At 36.9% G+C, this 14807-nt stretch overlaps 1 protein-coding gene across 1 annotated transcript; it reads right to left on the minus strand.

The window, feature by feature from the left end:
- Positions 1 to 548: 548 nt before the first annotated feature.
- Positions 549 to 3883, minus strand: LOC113321515 (ubiquitin-conjugating enzyme E2-17 kDa). Its single transcript, XM_026569426.1, has 4 exons — positions 3577 to 3883; positions 1902 to 2029; positions 1327 to 1431; positions 549 to 991 (listed from the first exon to the last, which is right to left on the minus strand). The coding sequence occupies exons 1-4, from the start codon at positions 3644 to 3646 to the stop codon at positions 848 to 850; spliced, it is 447 nt and encodes a 148-aa protein (XP_026425211.1). The 5' UTR covers positions 3647 to 3883; the 3' UTR covers positions 549 to 847.
- Positions 3884 to 14807: the final 10924 nt, after the last annotated feature.

A 14807-nucleotide genomic window follows, 5' to 3' on the forward strand; every position in this document is an offset into this window, starting at 1 on the left:
AAAACTGCAAGCTTTTGGGGGTCAAGTGACTCAGAAGGGAATGAATAAATGATAAAAAGGAAATGGAAGGTCCACCCCATAAACATAATCTTTACAAGCGAGATTTTGTAAGGAGGAAGATAAAAGAGAACAAGTTGAGTTGTGCAAGTACCCCAACCAGAACAACTTTTATCAACCACTTACAAACCAGTGGGAGTGAGAGGGGGGTCCTCTCTTTAGACATGAACAACCTTTGCTGTTTTAAAGCAGCAAGTGTTTCCAGCTAACTACAAAGGCACAGTCAGATATTACTTTGCCTTCTCACCTTACAATTGCCTTATCCAGATTGACCCCTCACACTACAAGAAGGATCCAATGTCCTTTCTCAACTTCCATTCTTCGCAGGCCGTACAAGCATTACTGTCGAAGAAAGCATCATCTGGGGTTACTGTCTGTCGTAACAGTTGACGAACGTGTGTGGGGGAATCAAACCATACACACTGTGTTACACATAAACATAATTACCGTTGTTTGTGGAACAGGAGCAACAAAGTGATGTGGCAACTAAATTTACAAGTGTTCAAGTTTTCCTTTAGCTAACACCATATTTAAGTTCAATCAGATACAGACAATGAAAAACCAGAAGTTTTTTTTCATTCAAATGACAGGGAGAAAGAAGAGATTAGTCTTCTTCTCTTTTCAGGGAGTGAAGAGAGAGATACAAGATCGCACATTCGGGCTTCAAATAATCTTATATAATAGTAGTAGAGTACCGAATGACCAGAAAATATATCATCAACATGAACAAAATAACGAAGGGAAACAGGAAAAGAACACCCTCTCCTCCAAGCCCAGATGGTACTGCGGATTAACCCATGGCATATTTCTGAGTCCAGCTTCTTGCAGTGGTCTCATACTTGCTCCTGTCGGTTTTGTACATGTGAGCAATCTCTGGCACCAAAGGATCATCAGGGTTTGGGTCTGTCAACAATGAGCAGATGGATAGCAATACCTAAAAGAAGAGAAAAAGCAAAAAACATTAGCATCTTGATAGAGAAAAACAATCTTAAAAGCAACCAAATATGGATTGAGAATAATCAATTATCCAAAATTTTCTTTTGAGTTCTCTGTTCCAGGGGTTTTGCAAACAGATGCAAATATACATCCATAATGATCTTCACGCATTAAGAAATTGCACCAAAATCTAAACAGGAAACAAGAGCTAGCCCTGTATTGAGTAGAGCTACCTATAATGGAACTAGAGCAAGCTTAAAACTGTGGTTCCTTCAATGCCAAGGTTATATAAATAATATTAGATACCAAAAGTATGCGCCTTATAACAATTACCTTGGAAATGGTCAAGGCAGGGCTCCATTGCTCCTTCAAGATGTCAAGACAGATGCTCCCGTTGCTATTGATATTAGGATGGAAAACTTTAGTCCTGAATGCAACCTGCAAATATTGACACACAGTGACATATATACCATGACTTGTGCCTCATATGACTACCACTTAAACCATTTGGCTACCTTACAAAACCAGGACAAAGAAATAAAGAACAGAACTTCCAAGGTGCAATACTGCATCAATGGATGTTAAAAATTTGGGGACATGTTATGCGAGTTTCATACACCTTTCTGAAATGAACCATATCAACAAATGAAAATTACCGATGTAGATCTACATCAATTGCCAGACTTGTAATCAGAGCATTTAGAATCGTCTCATGATTACAAGGTCCGAAATTGGGATCTAGTTCAAAAGGTTTTGCCCAAACCTTGTATTCATGATTCAGTCCCTTAGACCAATAGAACAAGTTAACAACAAAGAATGGTTACAAAGAGTAAGCACTACTGACTACACAGTAAGACAAAACATAACCTTTTCCTTCATATAAGATATCCATGGGTTTAAAGAGTTACCTTTGGTGGTTTAAATGGATAATCTGGAGGAAAGTGAATCGTAACTAGAAAGACTCCCCCTGCGTACGGACTGTCTGGAGGACCCATAATTGTTGCTTGCCAATGGAACATGTCCTCAGCAACAGGACCTATAAAAGTTCAAATAAGTAACTACATTATTTTCCACTTCTCTAAGCAAAAACTAGTTGAGCCGTTTAAACACAAGCATGCATGAAATCTTCAGCATGGCATATAGCTAGGAATAAGAACTAAAACCAACTATCAAGCCAAAGAGATACACTTAAAACCAACATAGGTTGCAGGTGTCCATAAAAATTGAAATCTCTATACCCGCTATCATCACCTATCCTCAAAACAAACATCATATCAACCGAAATAATGATCTATTAAGTACCAATTCTTTTCCACTTCTCTAAGCAAAAACTAGTTAGAGTCGTGTAAACACAAGCATGCATGAAATCTTCAGCAAGGCATATAGCTAGAAATAAGAACAAAAACCAACTATCAAGCCAAAGAGATAAACTTAAAACCAACATAGGTTGCAGCTATTCTGAAACCTCTATACCCGTTATCACCTATCCTCAAAACAAACATCATGTCAACCGGCAGGCGTGACCTACTTACACCAACCTATATACCAATGGAAAGTGAGACCTCTTACATGCACAAACAAGCAGATTAGACTACCTACGGCCACTAACATACCAATAGAAAGTGAGACTTCTTAGAGTCCCCAAGGTACACTACATGCACCAACAAGCAGACAAAACTACCTACACCCACCAATACACCAATAGAAAGTGAGACCTTTTAGAGTCCCCAAGGTATTATTACACACTCAAAGAGTTAAACCGTTTGTCTTCTATACCAAAAGGCTCAACATACAGATGAAACTACCCACACATTGATCGAAGGTGAGGCCTTTTAAAGTGCCCAAGGTAATATACCAACACAAAACTTATCTTTATCTAACATGTTAAGAGAAGAATCTAACTTAAAAGTTCACCAAGCAGACAAGACTGAAACTGAAACTAGACATGTTATTTTATTAAAGTATTCCTATCACATATTTGTTCGATGGAGAGTGCAAGAAACCAGATATTGTTAAGCCTGTGGAAAATAAATTAGTGCCAATCCACCCACCAGTATACCAATGGAAAGTGAGACCTCTTAGAGTGCCCAAGGTACACTACATGCTCAAACAAGCAGATGAAACTACACCCACCAATATATTGACTGAAAGGCAGAACTCTTAGAGTTCTCTAAGGTAGCACACTCGGGCATCAATAAATCAAAACAAACTTATCTCTATCTAACACCGCAGTATAAGATGATCTACACACAAGGTACAAAAAGTAACAGAAACAAGCTCAAGCATATTAATCTACGAAAACAAACAGATCGGGTAATCCAATGAATAAGAATATCATCCAAAGGTACCAATTTTAACAGCATATTCAGAGAATTCCTTCATAAAGCTCATATTATTCAATCCAGATAAACATTAAGACCCTTTAAACCATCGAAATCAACCCCCAAATTCAATATCACAGCTAAATCAACATCAAATCCTAATCAAACAACCTCATATTCACAGATCGAGCCTCAAAACAACTTAAACCACAAAAAAACACAGAAAAAATCAACAAAAATTGCAAAGATTCAGAAATCAAACCTGCGGAGCATGAAGTAGGAGGATCTTTCTGAAGATCCTTGAGTTCTTTCAAGATCCGTTTGGAAGCCATGACGAAATCCCTTCTCAGAAGATTTTTTTTCTCTCGAAACCCTAGATTTTAAAAAAGGGAGAGGCGAAAAGGAATGGATATATGAAGAGAGAGAAAGGATTTTAAGGAGATTTAGAGGAATTCGATACTTTCCTTTTTCCCTCTTCGGTTTCGGAAAACGGCGAGTTTGGGAATTCGCGGAATCTGATTTGACGGGGGATTCCAATTCTTATTGGGAGATTACATGCGTGGTGTTTGGTTTAACTAATGTAGTGGGGGAAGATGTTAGGTTGATAAAAGTCTTTACTAGTGGTTGGAAAAGTAATCGTAACAAACAAGCCTTTACTTTTTCTAGAGCGGAGGTCTAGGTTTTATTTAGAGCGCTGCTAAAGTCGAGCAATCTTTCTATCATTGTGATAAGTGCTGGTAAAATTGTGTTTGTCAGGATTTTTCCTTGAAATTTATCCTCGGTAAACCTGTTATTTTTGTTTTCTAAAACATCACAATGTTTGGTTGACGGAGGGGAAATTACAAGTGAAAAAAAGTAATAACAGCATGTACAACTCTTAACTAAAAAACGATAATTCCTAAATCTTAGTTCTGATTAAAGCTCATTATCAATGACTATTGTTATTTCCTATACATCAACTCATAAATATGATTCAACTGAACTAAAAAACGATAATTACATCACATGGGAGGCATTATTGATATTGATAATCAAATTCAAGCTTCTAGGGCTTCTCTGTGGAAGAAATCAATGGCCAGTTCAATTTACGAGTCGACTTACGCTGCTTGGATGAATGAAGATCAAACAATAATTCTTAGGCTCCAATGAATTCTTTTTAAATCTTTTGTTGCTTCCTCGTCTCATGAATTATGGAACAATCAATGAACACGTTTACTCTCCATCTCATGAATTATGGAATAATCCGTTGTTGCTTAATTCTACAAGTTTCTGCTACTCATACTATTCAGCTCCAAAATAAGCTTCCATTTACCAAACAAGGTAATGTTTTAATGTCAGACTATCTCAATACATTAGACAGGATTTCTAATGAATTGGTTGTTGCCAGATCAAAAATTTCAGATGGCGAAATGTTGGTGTTGATGGTGGTTTTTAGACAAAGGGTAAAATCGTAAAACCTTACGCATAGCATGACGTCACCGGTGACGTTAAACACATTTATTAGAACATTTAATGCACTTATGTAAAAAATCACCAGGGTATCTTTTTTTTCAAATGCTAAACTAGGGTTTCGACGCAGAAAACCCTAAGCCGCACAATCGCTGCGCATCATGGCAATTATGCCAAAACCAAAGCCGCACAATCGCTGCGCATCATGGAAACTATGCCAAAACCAAAGCCGCACAATTGCTGCGCATCATGGCAACTATGCCAAAACCAAAGCCGCACAATCGCTGCGCATCATGGCAACTATGCCAAAACCAAAGTCGCACAATCACTGCACATCATGGCAACCATGCCAAAACCAAGCCGCACAATCATTGCGCTTCACGACAACCGTGCCAAATTCGAGTTGCACAATCATTGCGCTTCACGACAACCGTGCCAAATTAGAGCTGCACAATCATTGCGCCACACGCGCCATTGGCACATGCCAAGCAACGCTTGCGACCTAGCATGCCAAGTCGTGCAAACCTAGGGCCAAGCCACCACACGCGCCATTGACACATGCCAAGCGACGCTTGCGACCTAGCATGCCAAGCCGTACAAACCTAGGGCCAAGCCGCCACACGCGCCATTGGCACATGCCAAGCGACACTTGCGACCTAGTATGCCAAGCCGTGCAAACCTAGGGCCAAGCCGCCACACGCGCCATTGACACATGCCAAGCGACACTTGCGACCTAGCATGCCAAGCCGTGCAAACCTAGGGCCAAGCCGCCACACGCGCCAATGGCACATGCCAAGCGACGCTTGCGACCTAGCATGCCAAGTCGTGCAAACCTAGGGCCAAGCCGCCACACGCGCCATTGGCACATGCCAAGCGACGCTTGCGACCTAGCATGCCAAGCCGTGCAAACCTAGGGCCAAGTCGCCACACGCGCCATTGGCACATGCCAAATGACGCTTGCGACCTAGCATGCCAAGCCGTGCAAACCTAGTGCCAAGCCGCCACACGTGCTATTGGCACATGCTAAGTGACGCTTGCAACCTAGCATGTCAAGCCGTGCAAACCTAGTGCCAAGCCGCCACACGCGCCATTGACACATGCCAAGCGACCCTTGCAACCTAGCATGCCAAGCCGTGCAAACCTAGGTCCAAAGCCGCTACGCGCGCCATTGGCACATGCCATGCAACACTTGCATTTTGGCATTACCACCTGCACCCGATGCGCAACCTACAACCAAGGCATTCCACACAAGCCATTGGTACATGCCATGCAACCCTTGCACTTTGGCATGACGCGCCTACATCAAAGGCCACGATTCCTCTCAAGATGCAAAACCTCGACCGTCGAAGGTCGCCACTGAGCCGACACATCTCTCAAGCTCAACTTATCAAACACAAGCGACATGCTACACGTTTTCCACGAAAATACTCGAGACATCAATACATGTCACAAACTGGGGGATGCTCTTTAGGGTTTTGGTTTGGCGGTTTACAGCGTGCGGCCTACACAAATGCCCGTTTCAAGACAGTGTATTAAGAATAAAACGGTTAGTAAATGCAAGAAGTAATGGTGAAACGCTCTTTCATTATGGAACGTCAATTCCATCAAATTCCATCAATACCAGGCGTTACCACCTCTTCCCATTTAACTCATCCGTTTCTTTTTCTTACGAGGCCAGAGTACGTTTCACTTAGACTTGTATAAATAGGTCTGACCTATTTCCACCAAGACAACAAGTTTTTGGTCAGGAGAAATATAATACACAGAAAGGCAACTCTGCTAGCTTTCCCAAAAGCTTTCACCTTCTGATAAAAGTCAAGTACTACTCTTCCAGAACTGTTCTGGTCTTAACACTCTCTTCGCTTCCCTCCCTAAACCAGCCCTTCTCCTCCTCTTTGTGACCGAAGCAAATCCAGAACGACCATTTCTTGGTTTAGGCCGGAGTTGTACAGATTGATATCTCGAATCCAAAGTACTCCCGTGCAATACATTTGGTTAGGGTTTATATTTGTTTCTCACTCACCTACCGAAATTACCAAAATCGGCAGAAATGATTTTCACCCATAAACAGTTGGTAACTACTCTTTATGGTCTTTAAAGTGATTAAATTCTATTCGAGTGAGATATCATCTTGTTACAGTGAGAGAGATCCATAATCTCTTACTTAGTGAAAAAGTTGTCATTAGTGATAGTTCTAAATTTATTATTGTTGTTTGTATTACAAAATATTTTGGTGCTTTATCATTTCACTATAGATCTAATAATGGTCCTTTAAGAATTGGGCAAACTACAAAGGAAAACGACCTTTTAATCCTAATTTTAGATGTGTGGATTGCAACAATCTTCTCTCAGTCATGGTAGTACAATAGGATCTAGTAATTTCAATAATGCTTCTACTTCAACACTTACTTATGTTCTTAGACCTGCCTCTTTTTAGTGTGGAGACAAACCTAATGTCTTGTGGTAAATATGGCCATCTTGCTTTAGAGTGTTATAATTGAAAAAGCAGGGGTCTAACAACCACGCCCAATATTTTGTTTCACAAAATATGTATGGACAAACTCCAATATATTCCCAAGAGAATCAACTAGACAGTCAGACTCAATCAAGGAAAATACATCCAAGAGTTATATCTCTGTTTCTCAATTTAATCAACAAATCAAACAGATAGAAATCCGCGAGCCTGATTATTATGAGAAAAAACTTGAACGGTCCCAAAGACCAATGTTCAAGTGACAATCAATTTATATCAACAACCAAAGGTTGGATTATCTAATTTATTGAACTACACACAACCTGTGATATTTCAATTATATAGAAAATTTAATGCTGAAAAGAAATAACACAGGCACCAGAAATTTTGTTAACGTGGAAACCGCAAATGCAGAAAAACCCCGGGACCTGGTCCATATTTGAACACCACATTGTATTAAGCCGCTATAGACTCTAGCCTACTACAAGTTAACTTCGGACTGGAATGTAGTTGAGCCCTAACCAATCCCACACTGATTAAGTTACAGTCGCGTTCCTTACGCCTCTGAATCCCAACATGACTCTACGCACTTGATTCTTTAGCTGATCTCACCCACAACTAAGAGTTGTTACGACCCAAAGTCGAAGACTTTATAAACAAATCGGTCTCACACAGAAAAGTCTATTGAATAGATAAATCTGTCTCCCACAGAAATAAGTACGAGTTTTTGTTTCGTCTTTGATAAATCAAGGTGAACAGGAACCAATTGATACACCAGACTTATATTCCCGAAGAACATCCTAGTAATATCAATCACCTCACAATGATCTTAACCGTATGGAAGCGGAACAAGATATTTTGGAATCACAAACAATGAGACGAAGATGTTTGTGACTATTTTTTATCTTACTTATCGGAGATTGAATCTCGAGCAAATCTTAGAGAAGATAGTACTCAATACGATAAAGCAAAGTAAGATCAGAACACCCAACTACAGAGAAAATATTTGGGCATGGCTTCAGAATCCCAATGAAGTTTTTAAGTCGTTAACCTATAATGGTTTTAGAAAAACCTAGGTTAAAGGAGAATCGACTCTAGTCGCAACTAGTATCACACAAGAGGTGTGGGGATTAGGTTTCCTAGTTGCTAGAGTTCTCCCTTATACAGTCTTCAAATCAGGGTTTACAATCAATGTTACCTTGGTAACAAAGCATTCAATATTCACCGTTAGATGAATGATCAGATTCAGGCTAATATCTTACAACCGTTAAATCGAACTTAGCTTGTTACACACAAATGAAATGTAACTTCATTTAGATATGGGTAACCGTACCTAGTGTACACCTTATTGAATCAACAATAGGTAAACGAAGTTAGCCATATGAACACTTTCATATCAACCTTGTTCATCTTAATCACAACTAGTTCAAATGACTCAAATGAAACTAGTTTTATAGTTGTTTAATTGTTTATATTCTCATAGAAGTATACACGACATAATTGAAGTAAAATCGATTTTGATTCACTCGAATCAATTCATGAACATGATAGCCACGACTTGCAAAAGATTGCATTCCTTAATTTATAAATGTATTTTTTCATGAACAAACCGATTTTAGAACTTAACCCAGTCAAGTATGTAAACGGGTACGCATACCTAAGTAGCAGGACTTGGTCTGGGTTCGCCAGTATGCAAATGGGTACGCATACTGTCGTACACGGCTAAACTCAACTGAATTCCAGGACTTGAACTGTTAAGCCGGTACGCATACGGGTATGAATACTAAGTTCCCGGACTTCAACCATCAAACCAGTACGCATACGGGTATGCGTACTATGGTTCCCGGGCTTGGAATAACTTGCAACTGTTAGCATATAAGTACGCATACTGTGCTATATCCAATCAATGGTTAACTGTTCTAAACTCCATTTTAATCATTGAAACATTCTTGGAAGACGAGAATAGATGTCTCACACAAACTATTAGCTTCAAAGCAATTTTCAAGTGATCAATAGATCAATACGAAACATTCTGAGTCTACATCAAATGACTGTCTCACACAAATCATGTAAGATATTACCAGGCGATTTTCACATGATCATCTTTTGACTTTCGTCAGGAATAAAGATGAACTTGGTTAAAGCGAAAGCTTACCAACACATATTTCGATAAATATGTAAGTGAGTTAAACTCAGCTCGAAATATCAAATGTGTATCAAGTAAAGTCTATATAGCTATACGACTTTTGTCTCAATAGGAGATAGAATAAAAATAGACTTTTGAGTGATAGATGAGTTCAAGTCTCCACATAATTTTGTTGATGAAGTTCCACAAGCTCCCCTTAGTAGTTCTTCGTCTTCAATCTATGAACGCCGTGAAGTCTAAAGCTCAACTACACATGCTATCCTAATCCGAGACATAGCTATAAGTGGATTAGAAATCAAGACTTATAGTTTTGACAACTAAACTTGACAAACAAGCTTGAGATAACAACGCTAGAGAGTTCGAACGTGCAGTGCTCTAACAATTATTGAATCAACTTTGTATATCAAAATCAGAAGTCACCACGAAATCTCACTGATATGCTTTCTTACACCAATATCATGAACTGAGAATCCATGGTATGCCGATATTGGTGCTACTCATCATATCACTTCTTAGCCTGAAAATATGAATAAATTCCTACTACTTATAATGGTTGTAATGAGATTGTTATTTCTAATAGGGAAGGTATGTTTATTTCTCACATTGGCTCGTCTGTTAAAATGTCTAATTCTACAATTTTCATCCAGACAGTATTATGTTAGTACCCAAATATTCATGATCTTATTTATGTCCATAAGTTTACATCTGACACAAGAATTGTGTTTTGACCTTCAATTCTTTTGGTTATGTTGTCAAGGATTAAGCCTCAAGGATGTCTCTTTAGATTCCAGTGCATTACTCCCTCGTAAATACTAATCACACTTGTTCTCTTCAGTTTTTTATCTATATTGGATGAGCGCCATTAGATAAACAAGAATAACCTCATCTTAAAGCTCAAGAAACTTGACAAGGAAACAATTTTATGGGTGACAAAACTAGCAAAAACGAAACCACCAACAAGAAAACATTACGACCTAAATTTAAGAATAAACCTACTCAGTGTGGTACACAATTTTGGATGAAGCTTAGGAATGCAAATAATACCACAGCCAAGTCCAACCGAGTTTGTAATAGCTTCATATACCTATTTATGAACACATCGCAACCACAAGATCAAATTCTAATAAGAACTACAGAGAAAATATACATCAAATAGTTTGTAATAGTTTCTTATCACTCTTCAGGGTAGTGTTGGCAAATGTGGTCGACTGGGCGTGCTGGTGGCCGTAGAAAGTTTAGTTGATCCACTTTCCCTGCACAAGATCAAATTTATGATCTTAAATTCAAACAATCGAACAAAGAGACAAACAAAAACACATCAAAGAGTTTATCTTGCTACCGTTGAATCCGAAAGTTATAATAGAGAGATTTTTCTGGGGCATGATCAGGGTTTTTTGTTGATCGCTTCCTCTGCACAAAGAAAACATTTTATGAACCTAATATCAAACGATAGAAAAGTAAGAAAACTAAAAAAATACAAAAAATAAATAAAATAGAACATAAAACTAAATCAGAAAATAAAGAGTTTATATTAGAATATATAGCACATACAAATGGTCGTGTAATTCCTGAATTTACTTGTGCTCCAGGAAAAAGTTTCTCAAGAAAATAAAAAAAATCTCACCATCATCATCTCTGATTATATTTCGATCTTCATACTTTAAGGTTTTATCCTCCTGGAGCATTCCCGATACCACATAGCGTGATGCAAGACATAGAGGTGATGTGATACTCTACTCTAGTGTTGGTAAATATTTGGGGAATTGGTAGGGACCAAATTAGTTGGTATGATCCATTATCCTTCAAGCCATGACGATTTTTAAACTCCTCCTTGATTATCGTGGACAAAATTTTGAGTATTTACCTTTTGGAGCAGGACGACGTATCTACCCTGGGCTCCCATTAGCTCAGCAAATGATTCACGTAATGCTTGGCTCATTTGGTCAATCTTTAGATTGGGTTCTTAAAAAATCTATGACTCCAGAAACTGTGGATATTAGTGATAAAGTTATATTTTCGATGCTAAAGGTTGTTTTATTGAAGGTGATACCCATCCCGGTTGATTAAGCTGCAAATGATAAAATATTTTGGTGTAAGCTAAGCTCATTTAAAAATCATCATATATATATATATATATATATACACAGTAAAACCTCTGTATACGAATATCCTGCGAACCACAAAATAATATTCTTATATGGAGGTCTAACTTGAATATACCAAAATAAATTTTTTGGTATGTGTATTTGGACATATTCATGCATATGCATAAGAAACCCAAAAATTTATTAAGTATATACAAAAACTATTTAAATGAGGATTTTTTAATATGTTTATGTATATACAAAATTTGTAATAAAACGATCCACATACATCACAATTATCACACCGAAAATTGACAAATGAAATTAAGTGAGTATGAAGATATTTGTACTAAGTTGTGCACAAAAAATCAAAAAATCCATTTTGAAGCAAAACGAACTTGTAATATAGTTACAAGAATCTCTTCATCTTAAACTTTGATGTATGACAAGTGCTATAAACAAGGCACATGATTTCTCTAAAATCTCGAAAGTACGTTAAAACCGTAAACATATTCGAAACAATTGAACAACCAAAAAAATGAAGTTGTTCACAGTCTGGAGTCCTCCAGGCGGCTGAATGAAATTTTAGGGTACTTAGGGTTTTTTTAGCTTATATAGAGAGAGCTCCAATATAAGGTCCTGTCCATGGAATCAACTTGAGTTTTTGAGAGGAGAAATCATTACGTGAGGGGATTAACAACAACAAAATAAGGGTTTCATCTTCTTCTTCTGGTAGTTCATAGGAATTATGAGAGAAATAGTAAGAATGGCGTTTAGTTTAGTGAAAGATAATGATGCTATTCTTGAACAACCCATCATCGCATAAGAGTTTGAACAAGAATTTTGAGATCCAGATCCAAAAAAAATAAAGTTGTTGGCAGTTCGGACGGCTGAATGAAAATTTCGGGTACCTTAGATTTTTATAGCTTATATAAGAAAGAGCTAGTCGATCCAACGGTTGGGAATATGTTTAGGGTAGTGGATGCTTGTACTCGTTAAGAGTTTCCCTGGATGATTCATTAAGGTATCGTAGGTTCGTAGTGTTTGGTGCAACCCAGTGTATTCTAGAGAACAATAAAATATTCATATTTTAGTTAATTAGGATATATATTCTAGAGAACAATATAATATCCTATATTAATTATTCATACTCTATAAATAGAGAGTCTCAATGTAGTTGTCACTTTATGGGGTTTCTTGTGGACGTAGGTCGAGATGAACCACGTTAAACGTCGTCTCAATTATTGTTTTGGTATGTAGATTTGTTTCTTCGTGATTGTTTTATTTTATCATTGATTTGATTTTATTATTTGTCCAATATCAATGATATCCATCTTGAATTTGAATTTCATATCAAAAATTAAGATGGTATTAGTGCAATGATGCTCTCGATCCAATCGCTTTCATATCCTATTTTAATGTTCAATAATAATTTCATTTTAAATTGAACATCAATATTTTTTGATCAAATATATGTAACAAAGTTCATGACTAACATTGTTATGCTTTTTTTCTTCTTCCTTTTATCGTCCAAACAAAATTGCCTATTCCCGTGATCATCAACTTATCACATGTGTTCATGGAAGATTATTTTCATCAATATCAAAGATCATTGTTATCATTTATTATCTCACTATCAGTTTCAGAAATATTTTAATTTTCGTATATCCTATTTTGGAAATTGGCTTACTTTCCAAAGTATCTTTGTATCCAAAGATATTCATTTATAATATGTCCAATAATATTTCTTTTCCGAAATATTTTTCATGCATATTATGCGAAAAGTATATATTTCTTTCACCAAAAGTATTTCCATATTCATGGTATATTTTTATGATCACTGCACACCATACCATATTTTTTATGGAATAAAACTGTCTCCTTACATTTAAGGACGAAAATCTCTTGTTAATTTCTGGGTTATCTTGAAAATGTTTTATGTATTTTCCATAATCAATACAAAATATTTTCCATCTTTATCTTTATTATGAAGTATTTTTATATCTTTACTACATAAAATATCTCCTTATATTTAAGGATGTTAAAAGTGGTGAATTTGTTTAATTGTCATTCTTGGTGAGATCTTCATATCATAAAATATAATTATGATTTCCCATAATTTCCCGCAATATTTTCCTTTAGGAAAATCTTTTTCATTTAAAAAGTCTCTTCGATGTCTACCAATATTTCTCAATGTTGATGCAACATGAAGTTTTTTGTATGGTTAAACTAACCAAATCCATTGGCAAAGCAGGTTGATATAATTTGTATGGATAGTGGACATTCACCAAACTTAATTATCCAAGTCAAGACAATTATCCACACAAGTCAAAACGTATATTATGCAGTTTTATGGTGTTATATATAATTTGTTTCAACTTTCAAGCAACGCAACCGAAGATCAAGTTTCATGTGCAGTATAACACAAGTTACATATGAAAGTCACTCACTATAATACTGACATTCGGAGCTAGCCTAATTTAAGAGTAACATTATCACGACACGTTCTTGTTTTCCAGCAAAGAGTTATGTAAACACATGGTTCTTTGAATGCTTTAGCAAAGAGTTATGTAAACATATGCTGCTTTCCTGAATTTACAGCAAATACTTATGGTATACAAATCGCAACTTTTTTTTGCATACGCGCGCAGGCCCAATAAGGCCTAGCAAACGAAAAACAAATCAAAGTTGATTTCGTGGTTGGCTCATAACTTCTTCGTACTTTCGGTAAGAGGACTTATGGTGAATAATTTAAATATTGTGGTGTATTCGGGTAGCCTCGTCTTTTCAGTTCTAGTCTGCTGCATCAAGGTCTAGTAAGGGCGAAAACCTAAAGTCATCCCACTTGATTGGATTCGACTCATGAGGTATGTATCCTTTTATTTAACAGTCTTCCTATGCTGCTTTCTCAAGTGTCAAGGTATCTGCTGACATCTGGCATAAGAAACTTGTACATCATGCATTCTTTACTTTTTTAAAAGTGTATTCTTATTTGTCTTTAACTCATGTAATAAAGCAACCAGTTTTTTGTACTTGATGTCGTCAATTAGGTAAAATTCATAAACTTCCCTTTTCTGTCTGCCACTAATGCATCCAAGCCTCTTGAGCTACTGCATATGGATCTTTGGGACCTTGTCTTGTAATGTACATTTATGGCTTTAGTTATTATGTCGACAATATTGATGAATATTCAAAATTGTCGGATATTATCTTTATACAATATAGATCTGGTTTCACTGTTGTTTTCTTTCACTTTAAAGATTTTATTGAAAAACTTCTAAATCCATGATTTATTACAATAAAAACATATGGTGGTGGTGAGTTTCTCAATACTTTCTTAT

Source organism: Papaver somniferum, chromosome 11, assembly GCF_003573695.1.
Source record: "Papaver somniferum cultivar HN1 chromosome 11, ASM357369v1, whole genome shotgun sequence".
NCBI classification, from domain to species: domain Eukaryota; kingdom Viridiplantae; phylum Streptophyta; class Magnoliopsida; order Ranunculales; family Papaveraceae; genus Papaver; species Papaver somniferum.